We start from the raw sequence: 26,706 nt of genomic DNA on the forward strand, positions 1-26,706 counted from the left end.
AAAATATGTTGTGTTTGTCTCCAAATGTTGATGATTTACTTACCAATTTGAAGTAGTCACGTCTGACATATCTCATTTAAAATACAGTTCTTACTGTAGCACTCAAACAGCAGCAGGTTTGATGACCTAATCATGCACCTGAAGCGAGGCTAACCAATCAAACCCAGCAGCGCGTCTCTATGGAAACAGTGGACGCTAAAACAGGGAAAAAACAGCCTTACGGAAATACAAGGTTTCGGGAAATTAATCTTCGCTTTCTTTCACTTCTCTATGTGAGTATGTTGTTAAGAGAGTATTAAGCATAGATAACGTCTTCATATGGTTCGCGATGTGTTTTTTGTTTGATTGAATCTGATTAAATGTTTACAGACGTATTTCCATACAGCGGTCAGTTGTCAGGCTATGCTTACTAATAGCACAAACTGGGTATTATTTTAATAAATATATTATTATGTTTTATTGAATAACTCATATATATAGACTACAAGGAATAGGCTATTTGTACTTTTAAAATCCATGCCAAAAGAAAGAAAAATCTGAGTGACGAACAACGAAAAACATGGTGAACATCAAACGTGTGGAATAATTGTTGTATAACGTTAACGTAAATTATGTAATGTTAAAATTAAATGTCGCTTATTTAATTGCATAAGTCTACTTTTTCTTCAGAAATCCTATTAAGCTCAGTATATTATTAAAGGTTTTTACTGTTTTACAAACAGACATACAGACAGACAGATAGATAGATAGATTGATAGACAGATATATAGTGAAAACAGCCACATCTTTATCGTTTTGCAATATTACAATCTTATAAACTATTTAATAAAACAAATACCAAATAAAATACATTCCTTCAGAAATCTTTTTGTACTCAGGATATTATTAAAGCTTCTTACAGTTTTACAAACAGACAGACAGGTAGACAGACAGGTAGACAGACAGATAGATAGATAGATAGATAGATAGATAGATAGATAGATAGATAGATAGATAGATAGATAGATAGATAGATAGATAGATAGATAGATGGATAGTGAAAACAGCCATATGTTTATCATTTTGCAATATTACAGTTTTATAAACCATTTAATAAAACAATTACCAAATAAACACATTTCCTTCAGAAATCGTATTGTACTCATAATATTATTAAAGCTTCTCACTGTTTTACAAATACACAGACAGACAGACAGACATGCAGGTAGATAGATAGATAGATAGATAGATAGATAGATAGATAGATAGATAGATAGATAGATAGATAGATAGACAGACAGACAGACAGACAGACAGACAGACAGACAGACACACAGACAGACAGCCAGACAGACAGACAGATATATATTGAAAACAGCCATATGTTTATCCTTTTGCAATATTATAATCTTATAAACGATTTAATAAAACAATAACCACAAAAACATGATTAAAAAAAAAAACTTTAAAACTTGGAGGTTGTACATAGATTGTACATGCTTTTGTTGAACTCTAACATTGCAATATCTTGATCTTATTTTTAAAACAATAACGTCAAATAAAAGAACTTGTACAGAAAATCTGTATGAAAGTCACTGACAAGCATACCAAACTACACTCAAGTGAAGCAATACATTGTTTCTAATTGATACAACCAAGAACATGAAAGCAGTAGCTTTATATTTCTCGATCATTTAAAAATGGTATTGTCATTTAAAGAGCTTCATGTGATTGTAGTTCTTTCCCTCATAAAATAGAGTTTGTCATGACTCTCTTCTTAGCGTTTTGACCAGTAGACAGCAGATGTGTATATACATTTGAATAAAACCCATGCATATGTTATCTTGTCAGCTTTAGATCAGATAGGTGGAGGATGGCAGGTACATCGCGACATAATCGAGAGATGATGATCAATGCCAAAAAGCAGCTGGCTGAGTGTTCAGACCCCATTGAGCGTCTGCGGCTGCAGTGTTTGTCCCGAGGATGTGCGGGCATCAAGGGACTGGGCAGGTACAGTATTCATAAGATACGATTCCTCCCATGAACAGAAGTGCAGGTGTTTGACTTCAACATGATGTTCTCAGGACTTTCCGGATCATGGATGATGACAACAATCGCACGCTGGATTTAAAAGAGTTCATAAAAGGTCTAAATGACTATGGTGTGCTCATGGAGAAAGAAGAGGCTATCAATCTTTTTCAGCAGTTTGACAGAGACGGCAGTGGACAAATTGACTTCGATGAGTTTCTTATTACTCTGAGGGTAAATGCATGAAATGGAGAGATTTGTAGTTGACAAGTTAAATCCTGGTTGTGCTTATTTTATTTGTATTCATCTATTGCAGCCACCCATGTCTAATGCCAGAAAGGAGGTGGTGTTACAGGCATTTAAAAAGCTGGATAAAACCGGAGACGGTGTGATTACTGTTGAGGATCTGAAAGGAGTGTATGATGTCAGAAAACACCCCAAATATCTAAATGGTGAGTGGACCGAAGACCAAATATTCCGCAAGTTCCTGGACAGTTTTGATTCTCCGGATGACAAGGATGGAAAGGTATGATGCTGAAAACATTGTAGTCTTATGTAACATATACAATAAAGAGTAAAATAATGTGCTGATTTAAAGCTATATTATTTAATAATATCATATTTATTTGGTTTAACCATCCATACACATCCTCCAATGGTTCCATTGTTGATCATTTGTTAAGTGTTTTCTTTGATCATGCTATATGTCTTCATGCATCAGGTCACAAAAGAGGAGTTTATGAACTACTACTCCGGCGTCAGCGCATCCATTGACACAGATATCTACTTTATATTAATGATGAGGAATGCATGGAGGCTTAATTAAGCTTAACTATTTTAGGGTAAAAAACTAAGAAGTCTTATCTTCATATAAAGCATGTCAATCAAACATTCACTTCAGTCTAAAGTGTATATGATAGTTCAAAACTATCCCTATAAATGAAATATCATATACACTTACCAGCCACTTTATTAGTTCCACTTAGCTAGTACAGTGTTAGACTCTCAAACCTGACCAAAATACCAATATAACAACAGTTTATGAAGTACTGTCTGCCTCACCTTTTAAAGGAACACTCATTTTACAACTCCCCTAAAGTTAAACTTTGTAATGTAATGTGTATGGCCATACACCCAAAGTGCTTCACAATCATGAGAGGGTCTCTCTCTACACCACCACCACTGTGCAGCATCCACTTGGTTGATGTGACTGCAGCCACAGGACAACAGCATTAACCACACACCAGCTATGGAGGAGAGACAGTGATCATTTGGTGGATGGGGATGATTAGGAGGCCATGACGGTAAGGGCTAATGGAGGGAATTTGGCCAGGACAGAGGTTACACCCCTACTCTTTACAAGAAGTGCAAAGGATTTTTAATGACCACAGAGAGTCAGGACCTCGGATTAACATCTAATCCAAAAGATGGCGTTCACTGACAGTATAGTGTCCCCTTCACTTTACTTTACTGGGACATAAGGACTCACACAGACCACAGGTTGAACGCCCCCTGCTGGCCTCACTAACACCACTTCCAACAGCAACCTACTTTTCCCATGTGGTCTCCCATCCAGCAGGTACTGACCAGGCTCAGCCCTGCTTAGCTTCAGTGAGTTTCCCGTCTTGGGCTAGGGTGCTCATGTCTGATTACTTTATTTATTTTGAATTGTAAAGGCAAAATTCTCCTACGAGAGTGATTATAGCGCATCCTGATGGTAAATGTGGTTATACTCATGGCAGGTATTATTTGGTATTTTGGACATTTATTTCACTAATTTGACAACCAACAAACACCATCTGGGAAACGGTTTGAATTTCTGCTTAGTTAAAAAATGTTAGTGTTGAATTTGGAACGACACTACATATACTATAATGCTGAGTTTGATAGTTCATAATTACGTAACACATGTTCATAGTGTATAGTGTGCTGTTTGGTACGCAGCTACGGATTAAACCATTAGCATCTTGCTAAAAAATCCAATGAGAGTTTTAATAATTTCCTTATTTAAAGCTTGATGTTACATTGTGCACTAAGACCAACGAAAAATGAAAAGTTGCTATTTTCTAGGCCAAAATCATGGCTAGGAAGTATACTCTAAGCGAGATGCTAAGTGATCTAATCCCATTCAGTGATTTATGCTAAGCTTAGCTAAAAGACAGACCTGGAAATCGGCTGAATGGGTTAAAAATGGTTCAAACTAAACTGTTTATCTCCAGGGGAGTTGTAAAATGAGCATATTTCCAAAAAGGTGGAGTAAAATGTTTTGAAGTTTAGCAGATCATGTTAGCCAAGTCTCATACCCAAAGTCATTTCTGCCATATGACTGGCTGATTAGATACTTGTGTATCAACAGGCAGATAGGTGTACCTAACAAAGTGGGTGGAAAATGGGTATTGAAGTATTGAAGAGGTTGAGTCTAAAATAAGGTGGCAAGTTGACTTTTTTAGGTGTTTAACAGCTACTAATTCTTGTGGTTTTGGGAATCTACACAATCAAAAAAAATAACCACATACTAATCATACACAGTGTTTCTCACTGCAGACAAGCAGCTGCACCAATGCATGTATTGTTTTATTCTAGAATCAGCCACACCATCTAACAAACCCAGGTGGTGTGGTAATGTTTCTAGACTTTGAGTCTTGTGATTGTGTGCATCCTCTTTATTTGGCTAATGAAAGTTGCACCTGCTCAGATCCCAAGGTGAGAAACACTTAGAAACACAAATTCTGTCTTTTATTAAATTACTCTGAAACTTCTTTTCTCTTTTCTGGGTTGCGATCATCCTTTTGGCTTTTGGTTTGGGTCTCTGCAAGAGCTGCCATTTGTTTTATAACAATATTTCTTTATCTTTCTACAGGTGACAAAGGATGAATTCTGGAATTATTACAGTGGAGTCAGTGCTTCTATTGACAATGATGTGTATTTTATTTTAATGATGAAGACTGCATGGAGATTATGAGGCAATCGAATCAAAAATCAAAGCTGCGATATTCCTGACAACTGATATTTGGTGCAAATCAAAAATCAAAGCTGCAATATTCCTAAAAGTGAAATGATAAATAGTACTAGCTTTGTAGTAGTTTGAATTATGTTTATAGCCTTGTTAGTGGTTACATAATTTGTTTAGGGTGTTTAAAGGTGCTGTTAAATCTTGTTGTTTTACAAAAGAATGACTAATTTAATAAATGTTTTATAATGGTTATAAAAAGTAGTCCATTCAGATGATTAATATGAAATGTGAGAATGTCATTTACATTTTGTCCCCTGCGAACTATGAACAGCTTAAATACAGAGTTGAGTATTCATAAATGAGTAACAATTGAGTATCTCATAATAAAAAGTGTACATTCCTTTATTAATATATATTGCTATAAAGGCTACCGCTAATTGCATTAAAAAATTTAAATACATGCGGGTAACTTTTTATAAGTAAAAAATAAGTCTTCAGATCATTATAATATAATCCTCTGACCAGAGAAAAAAGTGCCACTTGAATTATATGTATTACGTCTGGAAGTTAGGTTAACAAAACTCTTAGCTTTACTCAAGATATATACAGTGGTGTGAAAAAGTGTTTGCCCCTAATGACTTTTTATGTTTGACATTCTTTAAGATTTCCTATTATTCAGAAATTTAAATATTAGTTAAAGATAACACAAGTAAATACATCATGCAGTTTTAAAATGAAGGTTTTTATGAATAAGAAAACATGTTTGTGGACAATACTCTGGACTAATAAGACAAAAGTTGAACTTTTGCAAGGTGTGTGTTCCATTATGTGTGCCATAAAAGTATCGCTGCATTTCAGAAAAAAACTCATCAGCAGTAAAATGTGGAGGTGGTAGTGTGATGATCTGGAGCTGTTCAGTGCCTGGAAGACTGGCTGTGATAAATGGAACCATGAATTCTGCTGTGTACCAAAATCTCTTGTAGAAGAATGTCCAGCCATCTGTTAGTGACCTAGAGCTGAAGCAAACTTGGGTTCTGCAGTAGGACAATGATCCAAGGCACACCAGAAAGTCCACTTCTGAATGGCAGAACAAAACTAAATGAAGACTTTGGAGTGGCCTAGCCAATGTCCTGACCTGAACCCAATTGAAATGCTGTGTTTTCTTCCACATCGCTGCAACAAAGTCATCTGAAGTTATCAAAAATACTTGATTGCAGTTGTTTCTGCTAACGGTGGCCCAACCAGTTATTACAGCGATGTGTAGTTTTGCAATTTGTTTTCCTTTAATAATACAAACCTTCAATTAAAAACTGACTGATGTGTTTACTTGTGTCATCGATACAAGTAAACATTTATATTAGTTTGATGATCTGAAACATTAAAGTGTGACAAACATGCAATGAAATCAGTATGTATATATACATATATAGATGAAAACATACATGGATTAATGTCTATAGCAGAGGATACTGAGGCTAGCAGCAGTTACATGAGGTCTGAGTATGTGTGGTGAGTTCAGCAATGTGAACTGATCAATAATTCACCCTTAATGCTGTTTCTGAAACATTCAGAAGGAAATCAGCTACTAAAATGGAAACCACAGGTGTGCGTGATGCTTGGTTGAAAATGAAACCTGTGGATAACTGCTATGATACAAACATACTTAACAACTGAATATGTCTGACATGTGAAAGCATCTCATTTTATGCAACAGGCTTCCTGGTTTATGAAATGCTTCATATATATTCTTAGTTAACCTTTATCATGTGAATACAATGAGTTCTTCAACCGAGAGTCTGTAAAATCACAAAAACACGTCCAGTTCATTGTGTTTTGAAGAGGCTGGACATTGTGACATAGGCTTCTTCTTTACATTCGAGTTGAGGAGACTTCAGACCCTGAGAGACACTATTTTCCATTTCTTTTTCCAAATCTGATTCATCTAACAATCTTATTTTTAAATGGGACTGCTCTCTCGGAAGCCGTTCATCTGCGTTCATGTCCATTTCACTCACTGACGCACTTGAGGAACTGTAGCGAAGCTCATCCTGAAGCTCAGGGGCAGATGGCTTTTCATCAACATAATCCACGCGGTGTATAAAGGCGTCGCTGAATATCTCAGGACTGAAAGTGAAAGGAAGGCCCTGAAAATGCAAAAAATCTCAATGAGAACGTGGAGCACATCTTGATTTAATCATGCTGAACATCAAGAGAAGCAACAATACGAAAACAAACTGCTATTACCTCCTTTGCTCTTTGCATTTGAGCGAGAGTTGCTTTTGGGTGTGGGATGTTTGGTGTAATGTATTTCTTTATCCTGGGTAAGAACAATTTGTATATTTTTTAAAAATGTTATTACATTTTTGTTTAAATGTAAAAAAAAAAAAAAAACACTCACTGTGTTCTCCATCGCAGGGCAATCAAACTAATGATGAGAACCAGAATGATGGTAAGGATGCCGGTGACAACTTGTGGTGTTTGGATGGGGGCGTGATTTTTTGCTTTGGTAAGTAAATGCAGAACATACATCATCATTTCAATTCATCAGGCATGATTAATAACACTTTTCATACAGTCCTAAAGCTTTTTGATTCATCACCTCCCTAATAATTGACGCAGAGAGGCCCAGTCATGTTTCTGAGTCTGACTGATGTTTTTTGTTTTTTAAATAAGGGTTTTTCACTCTTGAAAACCAAGTTAAACCTGGGTTATTTGCAGACATACTCCTGTTTTTTTTTTTTTTTTTTACTTCCTAAATCCTGTGCATTTCCATTATTTGCTTTGTTCATGCCATGTTTACCGTAATTAAAAGCCTCTTAAATCAATCATGTCCTCGTGAAACTTGTAATTACAACTTGTACATTGAATTTTGTGAGAGCTCTGACTTGTACAGGGTTTCTGCAGGTTTCTTCAACTTTAATTTATGACTTATTAAGACCCTATAAAGGCCATTACGAGTGAAATTTTAGACGTATACAGGGCTAAACACTAAGGATTTTTTCTAATGACCCGGTTATTTCTGTAAAAATAAATTGTATTAATGGAAGATCATGTAAAGCATGGGTCTCAAACTTAATTCCTGGAGGGCCGCAGCTCTGCACAGTTTTGCTCCAATCATAATCAAACACTGCTGATCCAACTAATCAAGGTGTTCAAGACTACTAGAGCCTATTAACAAAATCCCTTTAGAGCAAGTCATTTCACTTGGCGGCCATAAACAACTCTCAGGCAGTATGCTCGGGCACTCTGTCTGAATGGGAAAACATCAGATGGGGAAACATCTGAATGGGAAAACATCTCCAAAACTGCTTGCCAAGCTTACGATTGATTTTCATATTAGGAATCACCAATAAAATTAAACAACAACTGTCCATTTAGTTTAATTTCTAAATGTACACATCACACAAAATCTGCAGAAACTCACGTCTGGTCCGAACCTCTCCCCTAGAGTATCGTCAGTTTATAGCGATCAGTTGTCTCCTGTGGTTTTTTTCACCATGTAGCAAACGATGATTGGCTCCTCTACTAGTACGCGGGGCTTTATTCACCATATTGACATTACACTTTTCCCCATTTAAAAAGATCCGAGTGACATGTCTTGTGTATTCTATAGTCTTTGCTATTAAGTATGTGTAATGTTGAGGTAGTTGGAGCTAAAATCTGCAGAGGTGTGGCCCTCCAGGAACTTTGAGTTTGAGACCATTGATGTAAAGCGATGTGTTGCTTTAATTTTTTTTCCCTGATTAAGGAATTTAATAAAAAAAAAATTGCTGTAAAAATGTCTAACGGCTGTTGCAAATTGTATCTGTTTGCAATAAAAAACTTAAAAAAAAAAAAAAAAGTTGAGATGAATTATAGGTAGGCCCACACAGAAATCCACAGATTTCCGCAGAATTTTAGCCCATCGTGGAGTCTATTTATTTACTTGTGTAAATGTGTGTAAACTTAAATTTAGTCAGTTTTTAAATTAATTTGAATAATATTATTAACAAATATAAAAATGTTCATATAATTTATTTACAGTACAGTTTGTAAAGTAGTACTTTCTGTCTTTTGGTAGATATATTACAGTTTTTCTCAGTGGCTTTGGTGCATTTCTCTCAACACTATTTACATTTGCACAACAGTTAATGCATTTCTCAAAACAATTAGTCATTTGTGCACATCCTAGTAGCAGTTTCTCATTCCTTCCAACAAATTGCAAATGCTTTTGGACATGCATCAATTGCTTTCATACAACTCTCTGCTATTTATAACATTTTCATTCAAAATGAACTAAACTTGTGAATGCTGAATAGTCATTCCACATAAAACTAATAGTCCTCATTTCATCACTTGAGTCATTACAGACAAAAGTGTTGAACTAGTTGTCAAAATCTGTCAAGCAAATTTTATTTAAAAAAAAATGTAAATCTCTATTTTACTGAAAATGTCTTTTAAATTGAACAATTTCATGAATGATTTACAGACCTGTGTGTGTTATAGGTTCAGTTCCGATATGTACTGCATTTTTGTTTACAATTTTGCACAGCTCTACCCAAAGGAAGTTTATGTTTGTTGTAAATAAGGGTGTATTTATTCTTTTGCGCAATGCTGTGAATAAATTAGAATTGTCAAGAGCAAATGCAGTAAAAATGTGAAACAAACGTATTCAGTGTCTTGTACTCAGAAACCTCACTAAATGCAGTGATGTCAAACTTTACTGTAGTTTTCAAATGAGTGTGCAAATAGTATCTAGTGCTGTCTTGAGCATTTTCAGGAAGTGTCACCAAAATCTGACTTTTTTTGCATTGAAAAAATGTAGAGTAAACTGTCAAAATGAAAACATGACAAAGTCATTTGACTATCTTGATCATAAAGAATGGTCATGTTGATTGACATGAATACTTGCTTTTGAGGAATAAACTATCCATTATGAGCATGTGATGCGCTTTGGCAGGTTATTAGCTAGGTTTTGCAGTTTGTACTAATTGTTTTGAGAAATGCTTTAACTGTTGTGCAGAAATGCACTAGTGTTGTGAGAAATGCACCAAAGCGATTAAGAAAAACTGTAAGTAAGAGACTTGAATTCTAATTGGATTTGCATTGTAAACATTAAATAAAAATGTAAAAAAAGGATTATTTTTTGTTTAATTAATTTAATTTTTAGTTATGATACTCCCAAAATCATTCTGCATAAATCTGCAAAATGACAAAATTTTGCGAAGGAATAGCTAAAAATGTCTGCAGATTCTGTCAGTTCCTAATTATAGGTTACAAATTGAGTAACTTTACTTGGACATAGGAAAATTAAGACCTTTTTTAAACGATTTAAAACTTACAACACAGTTTTTCAGTGAATTTAAGACTTTTTTAAGGCCTAAAAGTTTGTTTTTAAAATTTAAGTCATTTTAACACATTTTAAGACCCTGCAGACACCTTGTTATATGATGTGACTGCTTCTGATTTATTTTAGGCATTGGTAGTTTTGACAGCCTGCTGGACACATCTGAGTAAAAAGTCACTTACTGTCATCTTAAAATGTCTTTAATTATTACAGGAATGCAACAGAACAATAATCAAATGGTACAATGGTCATAACTTTAATAAATAAATAGTTTACAAGTTGTTACTAGTTCCACAAGGACATAAACGTTTTATTTTTGAGATCATGGTAATTCAGATATGGCTTAAGTGCACTAAATGCTGACTTTATCCAAAATGGACTTTTCAGAATATAAAAATAAGTAATAAATTAGTCTCCAGTTGATGCATTTTGACATTTCTAGTCATAACCAGTCAAAGCATGTGAATATGAAGCTCCCCGAGCTGGTTGTCAATTGCTAGCTGTAGCATTGTAACACTGCAATGTTAATAATAATAATGTAAAACTAGTGCTACTTCTTCTCTGCAGCAGGGTTTCAACAATTTGGGTAGAGATATTAATCCAGTTTCTAAATGACAGTTGAACTGTAACTTTACTAAGAGTTAAAAGTGGGATTTGAAACAACGATTAACCAGGGTTTAAAGCCTTATAAACACCACTCATAACTCATAACCCCACTAACTTATTCAATATTCATGTATTCTCTCATTTAACCAACATTTGACCTCCAAACTATGATCTCCACTCACTTTTTATAGTGAAATTGGCATCTGAACTCCACTCACTCCAGTCACCGGCAAAATAGTTTATAGGTTTTGCTCTGACACGTGTACTGTAAACACCATCTCCACCAAGTCTGTCTCTGCTCATACTGATGTTCTTATAGTCAACAAGTAAACTGATGGGCTGCAAAACAGAAACAGGATGTTTAGTTGTTAAAAAGAAATGATTTTGTCTCAATTTTAAAGAAACGTCAAGGGGTCAAACTATTGTGAGAAACACCTCATGTTCACCACGGATCTCCACTTGGAACTGACATTGACGAACATAATCATGACGGTGTTCAAACCATATGAAAATTTCATCCGTTTCTTTCAAAAAAGTGGCACTTTTTAATTCAGGAGCTGGAATTTTGACTGCAAAGACAAAAAAATAGGTAGATGGATTGATGGATGGATGGATGGATGGATGGATGGATGGATGGATGGATGGATGGATGGATGGATGGATGGATGGATGGATGGATGGATGGATAGATAGATAGATAGATAGATAGATAGATAGATAGATAGATAGATAGATAGATAGATAGATAGACAGACAGACAGACAGACAGACAGACAGACAGACAGACAGACAGACAGACAGACAGACAGACAGACAGACAGACAGACAGACAGACAGACAGACAGACAGACAGACAGACAGATAGATAGATAGATAGATAGATAGATAGATAGATAGATAGATAGATAGATAGATACTTGCCCATTTTTGTCAGGTCAATTTCCTTTTCAATAATGCCGTCTCTTAAGTGTACTTGCAGCTCATATTTCACTATATTTTCTAAATTCTCAAAAGAAAAATATTTTGGTCCCAGAGTTGCGTTTGTACACTTACTCTTCTCTTTCATTTTGCTAAATAGAACAAAGTTCAGTATTAGAGCAAACACTGATTCACATAAATTCACATTCACAAAAGTTATGAACTATTCAATTACCAACAGATTCCTTGACTATTTATAAATATGTGTTAAGAAGTACCAGAGTGTTGCGAATATGACCTCCTCAATGGGTTCATCGTTAGGAAAACAGTAAAGGATATTCTGCATGAGAGTCAAAGTGGATGTGCAGGTCACTTCTTTGTCAGGCAAATCTAAAATGAATCAATAAAAGAAAAATTACTAACCCTTAAGTCTTCAAACCATTATGTTGTGTGTCAGCTTAAAGGGATAGTTGGTGAAAAATGAAAAAAAAAAAAAACATATTTACATATCCACATTTTTTCTTCTGTGGATTTCAGTGGCTACAGGTTTCCAACATTCTTCAAAATATCTAGATGAAAAAAACTTACTGGTTTAAAATCCCATGAGAGTGCTTATGGCCATGGGTCATTTACCCCTTTAATCATTTCAAATGGACTCCCCCACCCCACACACACCAAACGCATACATCTGTTTATCGTCATAATCATGTATCACTACAGAAAAAAACTACATTTATTTCACAAGGTAGTGGTTTGACTGTATAGATAGACTGATCAAATGTATCATTTAAAAAGTAACATAATTAGTCTCTACCTTCTGAGATTATTATATAAAGAGTTAAATCTGAATTTACCACCATCTCCACTTTCAGACAGGCCCAAAGGACAGAAAACAACAAAGATAATCCACAAAAGTCCCGCCATCTCTCATCCAGCAGCAGAAGAGATAGAGATCACTTAAGAGAGACGTCTTCATTACTCACACACACACACATTTACTGACAACTGACAGCTCACAACACTTACTGTGGTACTTTCGAGAGAGAGAGAGAGAGAGAGAGAGAGTGAGAGAGAGAGTTCGTGTGAAACCCAACTGTGCCTCATGCTGCTTTTGTGACGTCCAAACAAAGTCGCCCCCTGGTGGTAGATGCAGTTTAGGTTAAAAATTAGCCGTGAGTCGAACTTTAACAAACAACATACTGCTAGATAATTTATGCAAATCAAAAGTCCGATTAAATGTATCTGAAAGAGGATTTCCAAATGCACTTGCTTTGATTTAGGCTAGTTTGTTACACAAAGTTTCTGTCTACAGGAGTAATATCTTGACAAAAATGTCACAGGAACGATGTTTATAGGAACTTTCTATCAAAGTCATTGAAATATTTTGAGTCCAAAATAAATAATATACATAAAATGATAAATAGGTATATATTAGGTATATATTAATAATCTACTTTTTTGTGTGTTCTATGTAGTTTGAATTTCTGTAATATGAATGCAATTCCATTTTGTCATTAACACATTGATTAGTTCCTTTACATGACATCCATTCACAAATCCTTTCCTGTGGCACAAAATGTCTATTGAATTCAAATAACCTCTATGTAAGTATTAGGTCATCCGAATTATTCGGATGTTACTCAGCACTCTGTAGCCTTTTCGCATTACTATAATGGAAGTATCGTCACCTTAGAATTATAAGGTTCTATCTGACATTTTTGACAAAATTGAGTTGTGGACATATTCTTATGAAATGACAACTTATTTACATTATGGGATTTTTTTTATTTATATAAGTTATTTACATTTTAAGATTTTTTATCTAAAAAACAAACAAATGTTACACACATACTGTTTGCTATATGGAATGCAAAAACTTTGAAGCTCAATATCTCAAAGTCATTCAGAATGCAGATAGAACCTTATAATTCCATGGGCATTTTAAATGTAGTATTGGAAGTAAATGTAGCAGTTTTGCATAAATAATGCGCAATAAAGTCTGAAATTAGCCATTTTGGAAGCTTACACTGTCAAAAATTATATGACTAGTGACAACATTATTTTTTATTTCATTAAAGCGTATTAAAATTTAATTAATTAAAAGTTAATTTGAATTTAATTTTGTAAGCTGTTTTAAGTCAGGCTAACAAAATGTAAGTTCAATGGACTCAAAAGGTTAATTTGATTAAATTTTATTTATTAATTTGTGTTTCTTAACAGTGTTTCTTAACAATTTACAAAAGCTGCTATTGGTGTAACAAGGAAACCTGCACAATGTTTTTTTTTTTATAACATGATGATTCTTATTTGTCAAAAGATCAAGAGGAAACTGATTTCTCATCTCATGATACCTTTAATGCAGAAGAGCAGGTAGCAAAACAGCTATGTGTACAAGATAGAAGAATAAATCTCATGTGAAATGAATATAAACTCAACACAATTTGAGTCATGTCAAATTAGCAATTTTGAAAAAGCCTTAAGTGTATTAGCCAAAATGATACCAAATAAAACACAGTTGTCTAAAATTGATTCCAGGGAGAGGCTTTTACGTTAACAACAATAGGCATATGCTGTAGTTAATTGGTATAGTTATTTTTCTGGCTGCTGTCTGCAAGCATATCTGAACAAACTTGCAACCCATTTTTGAGTTGCCACCCACCAGCTGAGGACCACCGCACTGTACCATACACAACATCTGTTCTACTGTAGCAGCTACATCAAGCTTTAAAAAAAATAGTCAGCACTTTATTTAGGTCAGACCATGGAAGACCAAAGCAGGTTGTGGTTGAGACAAAAATACGTTACGAACATTTCAGAAGAATGAACCTACTGGCTGAAAAAAAAACCCAACTTCCAAGTAAATACACCCAATACTTCCTCAAGCTACAAAATGACACGTAAGGTGTGTGTGTGTGGAGGGGGGGTGGAAGGGGGGGACTAAGTAGAGGATTCAGTTTGATTTAGACTAATGCACAAAAAACCTTCATACCATACCTTTTACTTTGATGTTCTCTAAAAAGCGGTCAAGATGTAATGACAATGATTTGTTTTTTTTCTCACTCAAATCATCTTTAAAAGTATTGACTTCAGACTATTTTCAAAAAGTACAGGTAAATATAAAACAAAAAAGTCCCCTCTCAGCATGAACCTCTAATCTAAAAAACAAAAACAAGTGGTAACCTATTACAACCCACTTCCTGTCGCCTCCGGCAAATGGGTTTATGCAAAAAATGAGGCCAACAGATCTTTGGTCTGAACTGCTACCTGTATTGTAAACAAACTATACAAACTACACTCAAAATGACTTTTGATATGATTTTAATGAGTTGAAACAACACAATTCTTAAGGTTTTTTTTTTGACAAATTAATTGTTTTATGTTCAATTCACTTACATTTTTAAAAAAAATTTAAGTTAACTTAAACGATTTGTGTTGTGACAACATAAAAGAAATTGTTTGGAACTCTGCATTTTTTACAGTGTACATGGCACTGGATACACAAAATGACACAAAGGTTTGATTTTAAAAGTTATTTCAATGAATCCTGCCATAAACGTCTGAGAATTTCATTATGCAAGAGCTAATGAAAATTTCAGTTATGAGTCTTGAGGATACTTAACAATATTAGTGTTGTCTATTTTGGTGTGATTGTGTTGTGGAGAGATTGTGGTTACTCAGCTGTTTATCTGCATATATCCTGTATGCAGAGAGCATTTATTCTTTTTATTGTAATACATTAACACTCAAATGAAAAACGGAAGATTTGATTCAAGTAGTTTTTAAACTTAAAAGGATTTCACAATATGCAAAAATGACAGTTTAAATGAGCAATATCTGATCTTATGACTAAATCTGGTAAAACTCTGCAATCTGGTAAAGTCTCTGTAAAGTAGCAAAGAAAGATCTTTACAACCAATAACAGTCCATAATTTGTTTTTTTGACCCATCGAATAACCACATAAATGGATGTGGTGTGGCAGTAAAATCAGCTTTCTGTCTTGAATCTGTCAGAAAACAGATGTGGTTTAATCAGGTTATCAGGGTAGTCACATCTCCTGCTTCAAACAAGGACAAAGGTCATTTGTTAGCAGTTTATTTTCAGTATTAACACTGCAACCTCTAATCTAAAGGCCAAGGATTTTTGTCAAATTTACCAAGTCCAAATGTCCAGCTCAACATTTATTTTTTTAATGGACAATCATATACTGACATAATGTTGTAACTACAATAGGTAAAAGCACACTGTAAAAATCCTGGTAGCCTTAAATTTTTAAGTTGAATCAAATTAACTTTATGAGTCCTCTGAACTTATATTATGTTAAACTGGCTTAAAACAGCTTGCCTAACTTTATAAAATTAAGTTAGAACAGTTACAATGAAATAAAAACACGCTATTGATTATGTAATTGTTTACAGTGTATAGAAAGTAAAGTTCTAGTGCAAAGGTTTGTCAAATTGTACTATGTAAAATGATTTAAATTTATTTATTTATTGCCACATCAACTTAAGGCTATTTCATGGCTAACTTATGTAAAATGATTAAAAATCAATTTAAAAAAAAATATTTTACATGTACTTAACAATTGGAATAATTAAATATAAATGATTTAAAATAAGTGTACTGGTATTAACGTGTTAGTTAAAATAAATTTTAAACAAAATTAAAGAAAACATATGAAATGTTTAAATGTATATTTAAATTTATTTTGAGCTAATTGCCCAGCGAATATCTGTCACTTTCAATAAATTCAGCCTAATTTTTTAAAAAATAAATCAAACTAAAACTATTTTTGGCATTTGTTGGCCAATTTATATTTTTGGATGAACTATCTTCAATGAAAACTATAGACAATAAACAAAATGCAACAAAATTCTTAAAATGTTAACAAAAATAAATACAATCTTATCTTAAATTAACTTTATGAGTCCACTGAACTTAAAACAACTTGCATAACTTATAAAATTAAGTTAGAACATGATTACCTTAGTTTAATAAGTTACAATGAAATAAAAACATGCTATCATGACTAACTGATCATATCATTTTTTGCAGCTTGTAGAGAGATAAGTTCTAGTGCAAAAGTTTGTGCAATTGTACTGTTTTAAATGATTTATTTATTGCCACATCAGCAATTTAAAGATATTTCATGGTAAGATATCTATGTAAAATTATTAAAAATCTCCTTTCGTCCACTACCGGTCAAAAGTTTGGGGTCACTTTTTTTTTTTTTTTTTAAGAAAATTATTCTGTTCACCAAGGCAGCATTTATTAAATGTAAAAACATTTTTTTTAAATAACTGCTTTCATATTGTATGTAGTTTCAAATGAAATTATTACTTCAGTCTTTTATTACTATTACTAATAATAATATTTACAATAATAATTATTAATATTAGAGTGATTTCTGAAGAGTCTTATGACTCTAAAGACTAGATGGCTTAGACACTAATGAAGCTAAAAATTCATTTAAAAAATAACTGGAATAAATGATTAAATTAAATTGAACTACTTTTGAACAGTTATTTTATGCTCCAATAACATTTAGCAATTTTACAGTTTTTACTGTATTTTTGATGAGATAAATGCAGCCTTGGTGAACAGGAGAAGCTTATTTTTAAACATTTAAAAATTCTACAGAGACCAAACTTTTAATCGGTAGTATATATTTTACATGTACTTAAAAACTAGAATAACAAAATATGAATGATTTAAAATAAGTGTAGTGGTTTTACCTTGTTATTTAAAATAAATATTATCTGAAATGTAAGAAAACATAATGAAATGTAAATTTTAATTTAACTGAAGCTAATTGCCAAGAAGATATTTCTCCTTTTCATGTAGTTCAGCCCAATCTTTAAAAAAAAATCAAACTAAAACTAAATTTACAGGGATACTTCACCCAAAACTGAAAATCATCTCATCATTTACTCACTCGTCATCTTTTTGAGTTTCTTTTTTCCGCTGAAGACGAAAAAAAGTTATTTTGAAGAAAGCTGTGACCATTGACTTCCCTAGTATTTGTTTTTCTTACGATGAAATGATTACTGGCATTCAACATTCATTAAAATAACTACTTTTTTGTTCAAAACAAGAAAGAAACACATTTAAAAAACACTTGAGGGTGAGTAAATGGTGATTACATTTACATTTCTGTATGAACTATACCTCCAAAAAAATCCAAAATTGTTTACAGGAAAACCTTCAGAACACAATACAGTCTGATCAGTTTTCACTTCTGTTTTAACTGAACTTTTGACCTTCAATTTACTGACACATAATGCTTAAGCCAGAACAAGTTATATGAGAAGCTAATAAAAAAGGTGTTAAAAAACAGAAAGGTCCCATGCACTGAAGAGATTTTGAGGCCTACAGAGAGCAGGATGGCGCAGCATCAATAAGAGCAAGAAGAGCGTTTTCAGCCTTGCTTTCGAATGCCTCCGTGGGCGATTGAACTGCGGTTAACACACTGTAGCTCAGCGATCATCATGTGAGAACGAGAAAACGAGGTGGGGAGAAAGGGGAGAAAGCATGCGCCGTTTAGCCCCGTCATTTGTGTTTTTCGCAGAAACAGTGAGACATCTTTTCCTTCGGGTCGGTGCCAATAACTGAAGCTGTTGGTAGGTCTCCACGTGGCGGAATGACACCATTGAAGGAACGCAAGTCGGTGCTCAGAGGAGCATAGAGATCTTTGAGTTGCATTGTAAGAGCCCCTTCCCCCTCCTCTACTAAACCACACTCTATCGCTTGTAGGCCCCTATCGCTCAAAAGCATCTCAAAACAACAGCCTTGGTGGTTTCTCAGCACACTTGTTGTCTGTATTCCGCGCGCAAGGCTCCTATGCCATTGGGTGCTGGGTTTTTAATGTCTCTGCACTCTTATTCCTCATCCTTGCTTGAGGTTGTGGATCTTTGAGCTCCTACAAACCTCTGTGATGCGCGGGAGGTGATGAGCGGCTTTCTGTCACTTTACGGGGTGTACAAACTTTCTTTACTGACTAAAGTATACACGTAAAGCATGACTGTTTTACATTTGGATGTATTCTGCATTATTGTGAGATGTTTATTGACTGTGAAAGAATATCTGATCAAGAAATCTTGTTTAAGCGTTAATCATAGACTAAATCATGTTTCACCTTATTTTTTCTAATTTGTGATTTAATGTAATTTAACCCATTAACTACCCCACCAAACAATTTTTAGATTGCATTTCTTAACTCCTAATGTCGCTAGTTAACGCACTCAATGCATTTTCTTTTCAACACATCCCATAATTTCTATAATATTAACCTCTACCAAATGGTAGATATGTCAGTTTATCGTAAAAGTATCGGAACTAATACATATACTATAAAAAATCTGAAAATAAGAAGTGTCATTTATAAAATAAATATTCAAAACAAAACATTTTAAAACACTAAATCATCTTTATTTTTTGAAATATGCCATAAAAGATTCTCATTTACAGGTTTTCTTGTGTTATTTACAACCGGAGCCGGGAACACTTCACAAAAGACATTAAACTTGAACAGCATCTGCACTTATGTTAGTCTTTTTTTATTATTCATGAGGTTCCCATAATCCTGGACCAGGCCGTATCCTGAGCAGCTGCTGTCATGGAGGATTGGAGAGCATGAGACTGATTCCTGAAAGACCCCAGTGACAGACGAGTCTCTGCAATTATCCTGAAGGGCCAGTCTGTACACCAGCCGGTGACCTCTCCCTCCTGCAGCTTCTCGATGATGGACGTGCAGCGTTCTTCAGCCTCCGGCGCGTAGACTGCAGCTCTGCACAAGAAGTTTGGCCAGAGGAGAAATGGTCGTGCCCTGAGCCTGGTTTCTCTCGAAGTTTTTTTCTTTGCTTTTGTCAATTGGTGAAGTTTGTTCCTCGCCACTGTTGCCACTTGCTTGCATGGTATGAGACTTGTGGAGCTGCGCATCGATGGATTTACTCTTCAGAAGTTGTAAGAGGGTAACATGGTGGCGCAGTGGGTAGCACAGTTGCCTCACAGCAAGAGGGTTGCAGGTCCGGGCTTGTTCAGTTGGCATCTTTGTTTTCACGTGGGTTTCCTCTTGGTGCTCTGGTTTCCTCCACAGTCCAAAGACATGCAGTACAGGTGTGAGTGTGAATGGGTGTTTCCTAGTACTGGGTTGCAGCTGGAAGGGCATCCACTGTGTAAAACATATGCTGGATAAGTTGGCGGTTCATTCAGCTGTGGCGACCCCTGATTAATAAAGGGGCCGAGCCGAAGGAAAATGAATGAATGAATGAAGTAGTGTTTATTATTCATTCATTCATTTTCTTTTCAGCTTAGACCCTTTATTAATCTGGGGTCGCCACAGCGGAATGAACTGCCTTCTTATCCAGCACATTTTTACGCAGCGGATGCACTTCCAGCCGGCAGCCACAAACCCATCACTGGGAAACATCCATTCACACTCAATCACACACATACACTACAGACAATTTAGCTTACCCATTTCCTCTCTACCGCATGTCTTTGGACTTGTGGAGGAAACCAGAGCACCTGAAGGAAACGCATGCAAAATCAGGGAGAACATGCAAACTCCACACAAAACTGCCAACTGCCCCGGCCAAGGCTGGAACAAGCAAACTTCTTGCTGTTAGGCGACAGCACTACCTACAGCACCACTGCAATGCCCTGGTGTTTGTTATTTGTAAGTAAAATGATTCAAAACAGGATGATATGCTGACTAGTACTATAATTACCTATTTGGCAAAAAAAAAAAAAAAAAAAAAACCTCAACTAAACAAAAAATGAATTGACTCAATAGCTGTAACTGTTGCTTCAGTTGATGTGACAAGAATAGCTTTATTAGTAAAATACAATAATCAACATTGCATGAATTAACAAAGTTACCCATACAGCAAAATATATCTGGCCCATTCAATCAGCTTCTGCTTGGCCCACCTGCCGCAGTGAATTACGAGACATGACTGGACCAAGTCTGGCTTCCAGACAAGGGCCAAACATGGACCATATCTGGGCCAAGTCTTAGCCAAGTTAATAACCCATAACTGAGCCTGAACTGAGCCAGATATGTTGGCGTGTCACAATTGTAATGAAATTGATAAACCATGAATCATTGCGCTTTAGGCGTGCTATGAGTGTGCTTTTCTCGAATCGACCTGATTGGAAGAATTTTTTTAAATAATAAAAATGTACTTTTAATGGGGGTCAAGATAGGCCAAACTTACGTGGCCCACATATCAAATATTAACATCTGGGCCAAATACTAAAATTTACATCTGGCCAAGGTATTGTGTGCATGCCGCCTTAAAGACGGTGCCACCTTTGCCAGACCAGGGCCATGTTTGGCCCACATGTTGCAAGCCAGTGCAGGACAAATGCCTGCTGTGGCCAGAATTCTTTGCTACCTGGGTATGTTAGCTGAATAAAATATTGTTTATAAAAAAAAGTTGTTGAGACAAAAAGTTCTTACTGCATCAAGTTGCTTAGTTTTTTTTTTTTAATGTTTTGTCAACACTTTCTTTTTTTACAGTGCACTTGTAAAGAGAAAATAAACCCTGTTCAAACAGTCTCCCTTATTTAAATCTCTAGTTTTGTTTTTCACCATCATGAGTTTGCACTGCCAGAGTTTGATGACTTCCTGTGAAAACGTTACCACAGAGGTTGAGCAGACAAGGCAAATTATCAAGCTGGCGTGTGTTGCCATCCTACGACCGTTACCACAGAGCTCGTATGTCTGGGAAAAAGAGCACAGCCACATTCACAAGACCCCATCGAGGATGTTGAAAGCAGCGACAGGAAATGCAAAAACTTGATAAACAGATCAAAAGATAACTTCTTTATCTGCATCATATTTAAAGTGGTCAACAAGGGCAACATGTTGACACATTTTATTGACTCCATAATCGTGACACTTGTTTTTAACATTAACAGAATAAAAAGATATACCCTAACAAAAAATCTTGCAGGATTTTGGCTGTATATGTGTAGGGATGGCAGCGGTGGGTATCACTTTAGCTTGACGGCAAGAAGGTTGCTGGTTTGAGCCCTGGCTGGGAGTTGGCATTTCTGTGTGGACTTTGCATGTTCTCCCCTTGTTTGGGTAGGTTTCCTCCGGTTTACCCCTCAAGTTATAAGACAAAAGCTATAGGTGAATTGAATAAGTTAAATTGGCCGCTCTATGTTTGTGTGTGAATGCAAGAGTGTATGGGTGTTTACCAGTACTAGGTTGCGGCTAGAACGGGATCCACTGTGTAAAACATATGCTGAACAAGTTGGTGGTTCATTCCGTCGTGGCAACCCCTGATTAATAAAGGGACTATGCCGAAAAGAAAATGAATGAATAATGTGTAAGGATCCTGCAGGCAGGAATCATGTTGGACTGAATGAAAATCCTGCAGGACAGGGTACATTGCTACAGGACTCCTGTAGGGTTGTTCCTGTATGACTGAAAGTAAAGAGCAGGATTCTCATGTACAGTATATTATTATATATGTCCACTGGTGTCCTGTGGGATTGTGTAAACTCCTACAGAAATGATAAGACTCCAGCAGGATGTAAAATTCATGGTTTTGCTGAAACGTTAGTGTTATTTCTGATAGATATCATGGACCTCATAAGCTGACTTTATGCGTTCATCTGGCAAATTTCAAAATAAAAACAAAAAGACTTTTAATACAACTAGGTTAAGTCTGCAACCCAGCATACAGGAAACACTCATATCACCCTGCAGCCCAAGACTGGTTACTTACTGAAGCCTGGTCTGAGCCTGGTCAGTACCTGGATGGGAGACCACATGGGAAAAGTAGGTTGCTTTTGTAAGTGGTGTTAGTGAGGCCAGCAGGGGGCGTTCAACTTGTGGTCTGCGTGAGTCCTAATAACCCAAATTTAGTAAAGGGGACACTATACTGTCAGTAAGGGCTGTCTTTTGGATGAGATGTTAAATCTGACTCTATGTGGTCATTAAAAATGCCATAGCATTAGGGGTGTCCTGGCTAAATTTCCACCATTGGCCCTTTCCATTATAGCCTCCAAATCATCCCCATACACTGAATTGCCTGTGTCTCTCCACTCCACCTATAGCTGGTGTATGGTGAGCGCACTGCTATGCCTGAACATATTGCAGGTCATTATCAAGGTACATGTGTTGACCCCTTCAAGTGAAAAGTTGTTTAAAATGAAACTCAGCACTCTTCAGCATTGTGTTTTTTCAAGAATGCTGCCCAATATTTGTAACAACAAATATGTTGGCTTAAAAAAAGAGTTTATGTGGACAAAAACAGAGCTAGGAATGATTGAAGCATCCCAGTCTTCCTTTTGATTCATAAACAGGTCATTTTTATAGATTTTGTTTTAAACTCGAGACAATAGACGTTCACCAGTATTAATGTACTTTGATCAGCAAGTGTCCCAATACTTGGCTGGTCTTTATTATTACTTCTGCATATGCCTTCCTATTGTAATGCATTTCAATATAAAAACGACAATGTTTTACACACTTAAAATAGTAAATAAAATAAAGACATGATTATGCATGAAACACTGTCTGAAAAGCTTTACTGTTACTGAACAGAAAGCAAGGCAAGGTGTAATTCACAATTCAAAACCATAATCAGTAGTACATTTTCGATTTATAAATAATGCTCTCTTACACATGAATTGTACCGCTAATTAATTTCTTACACTAATTGTATCAAGAGCATGGACAACACTATGCTTTTTTTAGACTGGGTTTTTAGGTAAAGCTCTCAGCATTGTATTTACAGAAATGAAGCATGAATAAATTTATAATGATTTTTCTGGTAGAAACATTTTATGGTACAACCCTGGTGGATTATGAAGTTTCTGATTGTTTACTCTGAACACCCTAATGCACTACATAAAGGACAGTTGTGCCTAACAAGTATAAAATGTATGCACAGACTCACCATAAGCACACACACTTTCACACAGAGAGAGACATTGTAAAAATAAAATTGGTTACTTTTGTTTTAATAGTCAGATTTTTTTTTAAAAACCCCCCACCTCTGAAATAATGCAAGACTACAACACAGAAAATTGACAGTTCTTTATTGACACTGAAAGAACTATTTGACAATTCTTTATTGGCATGGAGATAACTCAGAATCTCTTCAGAGCGAGGAGAATTTGACTTCTGTAGAGCCTAAATGTTGAAAGCTAAAACTAAAAGATGATCACTTTGAAACAAATGAAGTTTCCTGAATCGACACAATGCACTATTCTTGCAGAACAGCTCATTCAGTTGGCAACGTACGAGGGAAAACATCGTAGAGATTATATAAAAATGTACTTTTCATAAAAGTCAAAGAAAAAGTGCGTAGTTATTGCTATCGACTGCACATGATCGTTCACAGAGCTGTGCAACAGTGTAAAGTAAATCGAGATAATTGCTTTCGTGAAATCGCAACCTGCTAGTTTTGAGAATGCCTTTTATTGTACTTATGCCAGTTTAAACGACACCTCCTGAAATACATTTCTACATCACAACCTGCCCAGCAAACAATTTGTGTTTAATAGACGTCTAATACACTGCAAAAAATGCTTTTCTTACTTAGATTTTTTGTCTTGTTTCTAGTCCAAATATCTAAAAGTTCCTAAATCAAGAAGAATTTTCTAAACAAGCAAAACATATTGCCTTGTTTTGAGAAATATTATGCCAATATTAAGTCAGTTTTTCCTTAAAACAAGCAAAATAATCTGCCAATGGGGTAAGCAAAATAATCTTACATCAAAAGAAAAAACAAGATTATTTTCCTTACCCCATTGGCAGATTATTTTGCTTGTTTTAAGGAAAAACTGACTTAATATTGGCATATTATTTCTCAAATCAAGGCAATATGTTTTGCTTGTCTAAAAAATGCTTCCTGATATAAGAAATTTTAGATATTTAGACTAGAAACAAGACAAAAAATCTAAGCAAGAAAAGCATTTTTTGCAGTGTAGACATCTAAATGTAGACAGCTTGGCTAAACAAGGCTAAACTTGGGCCGTCAGTGAAAATCTAAGAGACATCTAAGAATAGCCCAAAACTATTGTTGTCAAGTTGACAGATTAGACAGACTTTATATGTGCAGTCATTCATTTCTGTTTATTTGATGACTAGTCTAGTTTTGGCCTATTCTTAGAGGTGTATAACAGCGCAAATTTATCCTTGTTTTAGCCAAGACGACTTTGTTAAGATGTCTATTAGACGTCTATTAGATATCTTTTAAAAATTGTGGTTGCAGCACATTCTAGATTCCACCGACAGACGACAATCCCACCATTATTGATTTCCACAGCATATTAAATATCCCAGCTCAAACTCCTCTCGACGTCCTGAGTCTCTCTGCTTCACATACTTCCGCTTTTCAATGACACTTTCACTATCTGCCCTATCCCTTTGGCTCTGTGTTTCAGGGCCCCGAGTCTCTGCATCAGATTCTTCAACACATGGGAAAAACATGAAAACACCATGTTCAGAGCAAATCCAGATTGGTCACAGTGGAAACAGCCATTGCAATGCAGAGATTTCCAGCGTCTTCTGTGGAAATGAATCTCTGGAGCCCATTTTAAAAGTTCTCCTAGAAAATAAAAAACAAGATGGCGGCGCTGCTTCAGTAGGAGTCCATGTTTTCTGAGATGAAACTCCAGCACAAGCAAAGAAAAATAAAATACACTTTTCCATTACAAACACACAGAAATCAGTGCATACTAACACAGATACATGACGAACACACACTCTGGTATTAGTGTTTAGTGTCAGTAGCCCAAAAACCCTCGTATTTTCATTTCCATTTAATCATAAGTATTAGTCAAACGCATCCCCATCCAAAATACAGCGTTTTCACTTTGTTCAGGGAGTGAGTGAAAAGGCAGACAGCTTATTTACACCGCATAGTTCATCAGACTTCAACACCACAGTTAGTCGGTCAGGGAGAAGACGGTTCATCTGGTTAAAGTACCCACAGGTCGAATTGGTGGTGTTAGTATGTGGGTTATATTAGCAGATCTGCGTCCGGCCAGCTCTGGTTTCTGCAGGTTTGATTGTGCCGGAGCTCAGTGTTAGACAGAGAGACGGAGATGTCAGACCCGCGTCAGGAAGTCCAGGCTGAGGGAGGCTGGGATGTGGATGGTTTCCAGGCTGAGGTTGGAAGGAGTGTACGGGAAGAGCACGGGGAAGGTGTATTTCGTGTCCGCCAGCAGTTGGTTGTTTTCTATTCGATCTTGGAGGCGATTCTGTGAAGGACAGTGAGCGTATTCATCAGATAATCGCACCGAGAAGGCATCAGAAAATATTCATACTCTAGTCTCTATTCACATGCTTATACTACGTCTTTAAAGTATGTAGTTGTTCTGTGAAGAAAATGTACATACGTTTGAGTGTGTAACTGAAGAGTATGCAAGTTTTGGGACATATTACTTCTTCATTAATGGATGTCTTGTTGCTTAGTTAGTTACAGTAGGTCCCCTGTCAATCATTTCTTTCATATTTAATGATCTACCTTATTGAAGATGCAGAAGCAGGTTAATCTAACATTCGCAAGTTTTTCATGCAGAAAATCTCCTTAGTTCTTTGGATAAATATGTTAATTTTTTTTATAGAAGTTCATATTGGTGTTGCAGATGAACTATAACATGGAAAACGTGATTTCATTTTTTTAAAGTTGGCTAGAAATTAACTCATAGTCATTAAAACTTCTTAACCAAAGCCCCTTTACTTAACAGTTGGTCTTGTGCGTCCATGTTTGTAGCTTGTTTACACTTTTTACCCAAGTTTGTAGTACTAATCAAATTTAATGCACACTGTATTGGGGCAATATTAGTGGTTAGAGCAGGGGTGTGCAACTAATTTTTCCAGGGTCCACATTAGACTCTGGGGGGTATAGAAAGCTAGACCAATACAGG

The 26,706-nt window shown here is 35.6% G+C and overlaps 4 protein-coding genes across 24 annotated transcripts in view; 1 reads left to right on the top strand and 3 right to left on the bottom strand.

Annotated features, from left to right (window-relative positions):
- Positions 1 to 145, bottom strand: part of si:ch73-112l6.1 — a 37,878-nt gene extending 37,733 nt beyond the window's left edge. The window contains exon 1 of one of the 4 annotated variants that reach the window (XM_073935315.1): positions 44 to 145. The gene's annotated coding sequence lies outside the window, so the exon portion shown is untranslated. The remainder of the gene's footprint in view (positions 1 to 43) is intronic. The other 3 variants (XM_073935316.1, XM_073935318.1, XM_073935317.1) reach the window with 3 other exon arrangements.
- A 34-nt stretch (positions 146 to 179) lies between these two features.
- Positions 180 to 5,218, top strand: capslb (calcyphosine-like b). 2 transcript variants are annotated; one of them, NM_001017776.2, is made up of 6 exons: positions 224 to 272; positions 1,831 to 1,989; positions 2,064 to 2,241; positions 2,324 to 2,533; positions 2,729 to 2,849; positions 4,868 to 5,218. In NM_001017776.2, exons 2-5 carry the CDS (start codon positions 1,853 to 1,855, stop codon positions 2,831 to 2,833), a joined length of 630 nt encoding a protein of 209 aa, NP_001017776.2. In that variant the 5' UTR covers positions 224 to 272; positions 1,831 to 1,852; the 3' UTR covers positions 2,834 to 2,849; positions 4,868 to 5,218. The 2 variants fall into 2 exon arrangements, with proteins under 2 accessions (XP_068071966.1, NP_001017776.2); XM_068215865.2 differs by lacking the exon at positions 2,729 to 2,849 and having other exon boundaries at positions 180 to 272.
- On the bottom strand, positions 5,175 to 12,971 carry il7r (interleukin 7 receptor). 9 transcript variants are annotated; one of them, XM_073934202.1, is made up of 10 exons: positions 12,905 to 12,947; positions 12,665 to 12,766; positions 12,317 to 12,379; positions 12,089 to 12,200; positions 11,814 to 11,962; positions 11,328 to 11,461; positions 11,075 to 11,231; positions 7,359 to 7,461; positions 7,205 to 7,277; positions 5,175 to 7,104 (listed from the first exon to the last, which is right to left on the bottom strand). In XM_073934202.1, the coding sequence occupies exons 3-10, from the start codon at positions 12,324 to 12,326 to the stop codon at positions 6,784 to 6,786; spliced, it is 1,059 nt and encodes a 352-aa protein (XP_073790303.1). In that variant the 5' UTR covers positions 12,327 to 12,379; positions 12,665 to 12,766; positions 12,905 to 12,947; the 3' UTR covers positions 5,175 to 6,783. The 9 variants fall into 9 exon arrangements, with proteins under 9 accessions (XP_073790303.1, XP_073790300.1, XP_073790302.1 ...); XM_073934199.1 differs by lacking the exon at positions 12,905 to 12,947 and adding an exon at positions 12,837 to 12,894; XM_073934201.1 differs by lacking the exon at positions 12,665 to 12,766 and having other exon boundaries at positions 12,905 to 12,971.
- Positions 12,972 to 23,851: 10,880 nt separating this feature from the next.
- The window catches only part of myo5b (myosin VB), a 101,066-nt gene continuing 98,211 nt past the window's right edge, over positions 23,852 to 26,706 (bottom strand). For 6 of the 9 annotated variants that reach the window (XM_073934874.1, XM_021468887.2, XM_021468888.2 and 3 more), the window contains 2 exons: positions 25,891 to 26,037; positions 23,852 to 25,382 (listed from right to left, as the gene is read on the bottom strand). In XM_073934874.1, the coding sequence (XP_073790975.1) occupies positions 25,371 to 25,382; positions 25,891 to 26,037 (159 nt within the window). In that variant the 3' untranslated portion in view covers positions 23,852 to 25,370. Of the gene's footprint in view, positions 25,383 to 25,583; positions 26,038 to 26,706 lie in introns of those variants that run through there. The other 3 variants (XM_073934875.1, XM_009295325.5, NM_001161632.2) reach the window with 2 other exon arrangements.

Source organism: Danio rerio, chromosome 21 (genome assembly GCF_049306965.1).
Source record: "Danio rerio strain Tuebingen ecotype United States chromosome 21, GRCz12tu, whole genome shotgun sequence".
In the NCBI taxonomy this organism is placed as follows: domain Eukaryota; kingdom Metazoa; phylum Chordata; class Actinopteri; order Cypriniformes; family Danionidae; genus Danio; species Danio rerio.

Bases quoted from the DNA above. Each gene is read 5' to 3' on its own strand.
- capslb (NM_001017776.2), top strand. From the start codon at position 1,853: ATGGCAGGTACATCGCGACATAATCGAGAGATGATGATCAATGCCAAA. The intron at 2,242-2,323 runs GTAAATGCATGA...CATCTATTGCAG, and splicing joins AGTTTCTTATTACTCTGAGG to CCACCCATGTCTAATGCCAG. The intron at 2,534-2,728 runs GTATGATGCTGA...TTCATGCATCAG, and splicing joins CGGATGACAAGGATGGAAAG to GTCACAAAAGAGGAGTTTAT.
- il7r (XM_073934198.1), bottom strand. From the start codon at position 12,734: ATGGCGGGACTTTTGTGGATTATCTTTGTTGTTTTCTGTCCTTTGGGC. The intron at 12,201-12,664 runs GTAAATTCAGAT...GATTCATTTTAG, and splicing joins GTCTGAAAGTGGAGATGGTG to ATTTGCCTGACAAAGAAGTG. The intron at 11,462-11,813 runs GCAAGTATCTAT...TTGTCTTTGCAG, and splicing joins AATTGACCTGACAAAAATGG to TCAAAATTCCAGCTCCTGAA.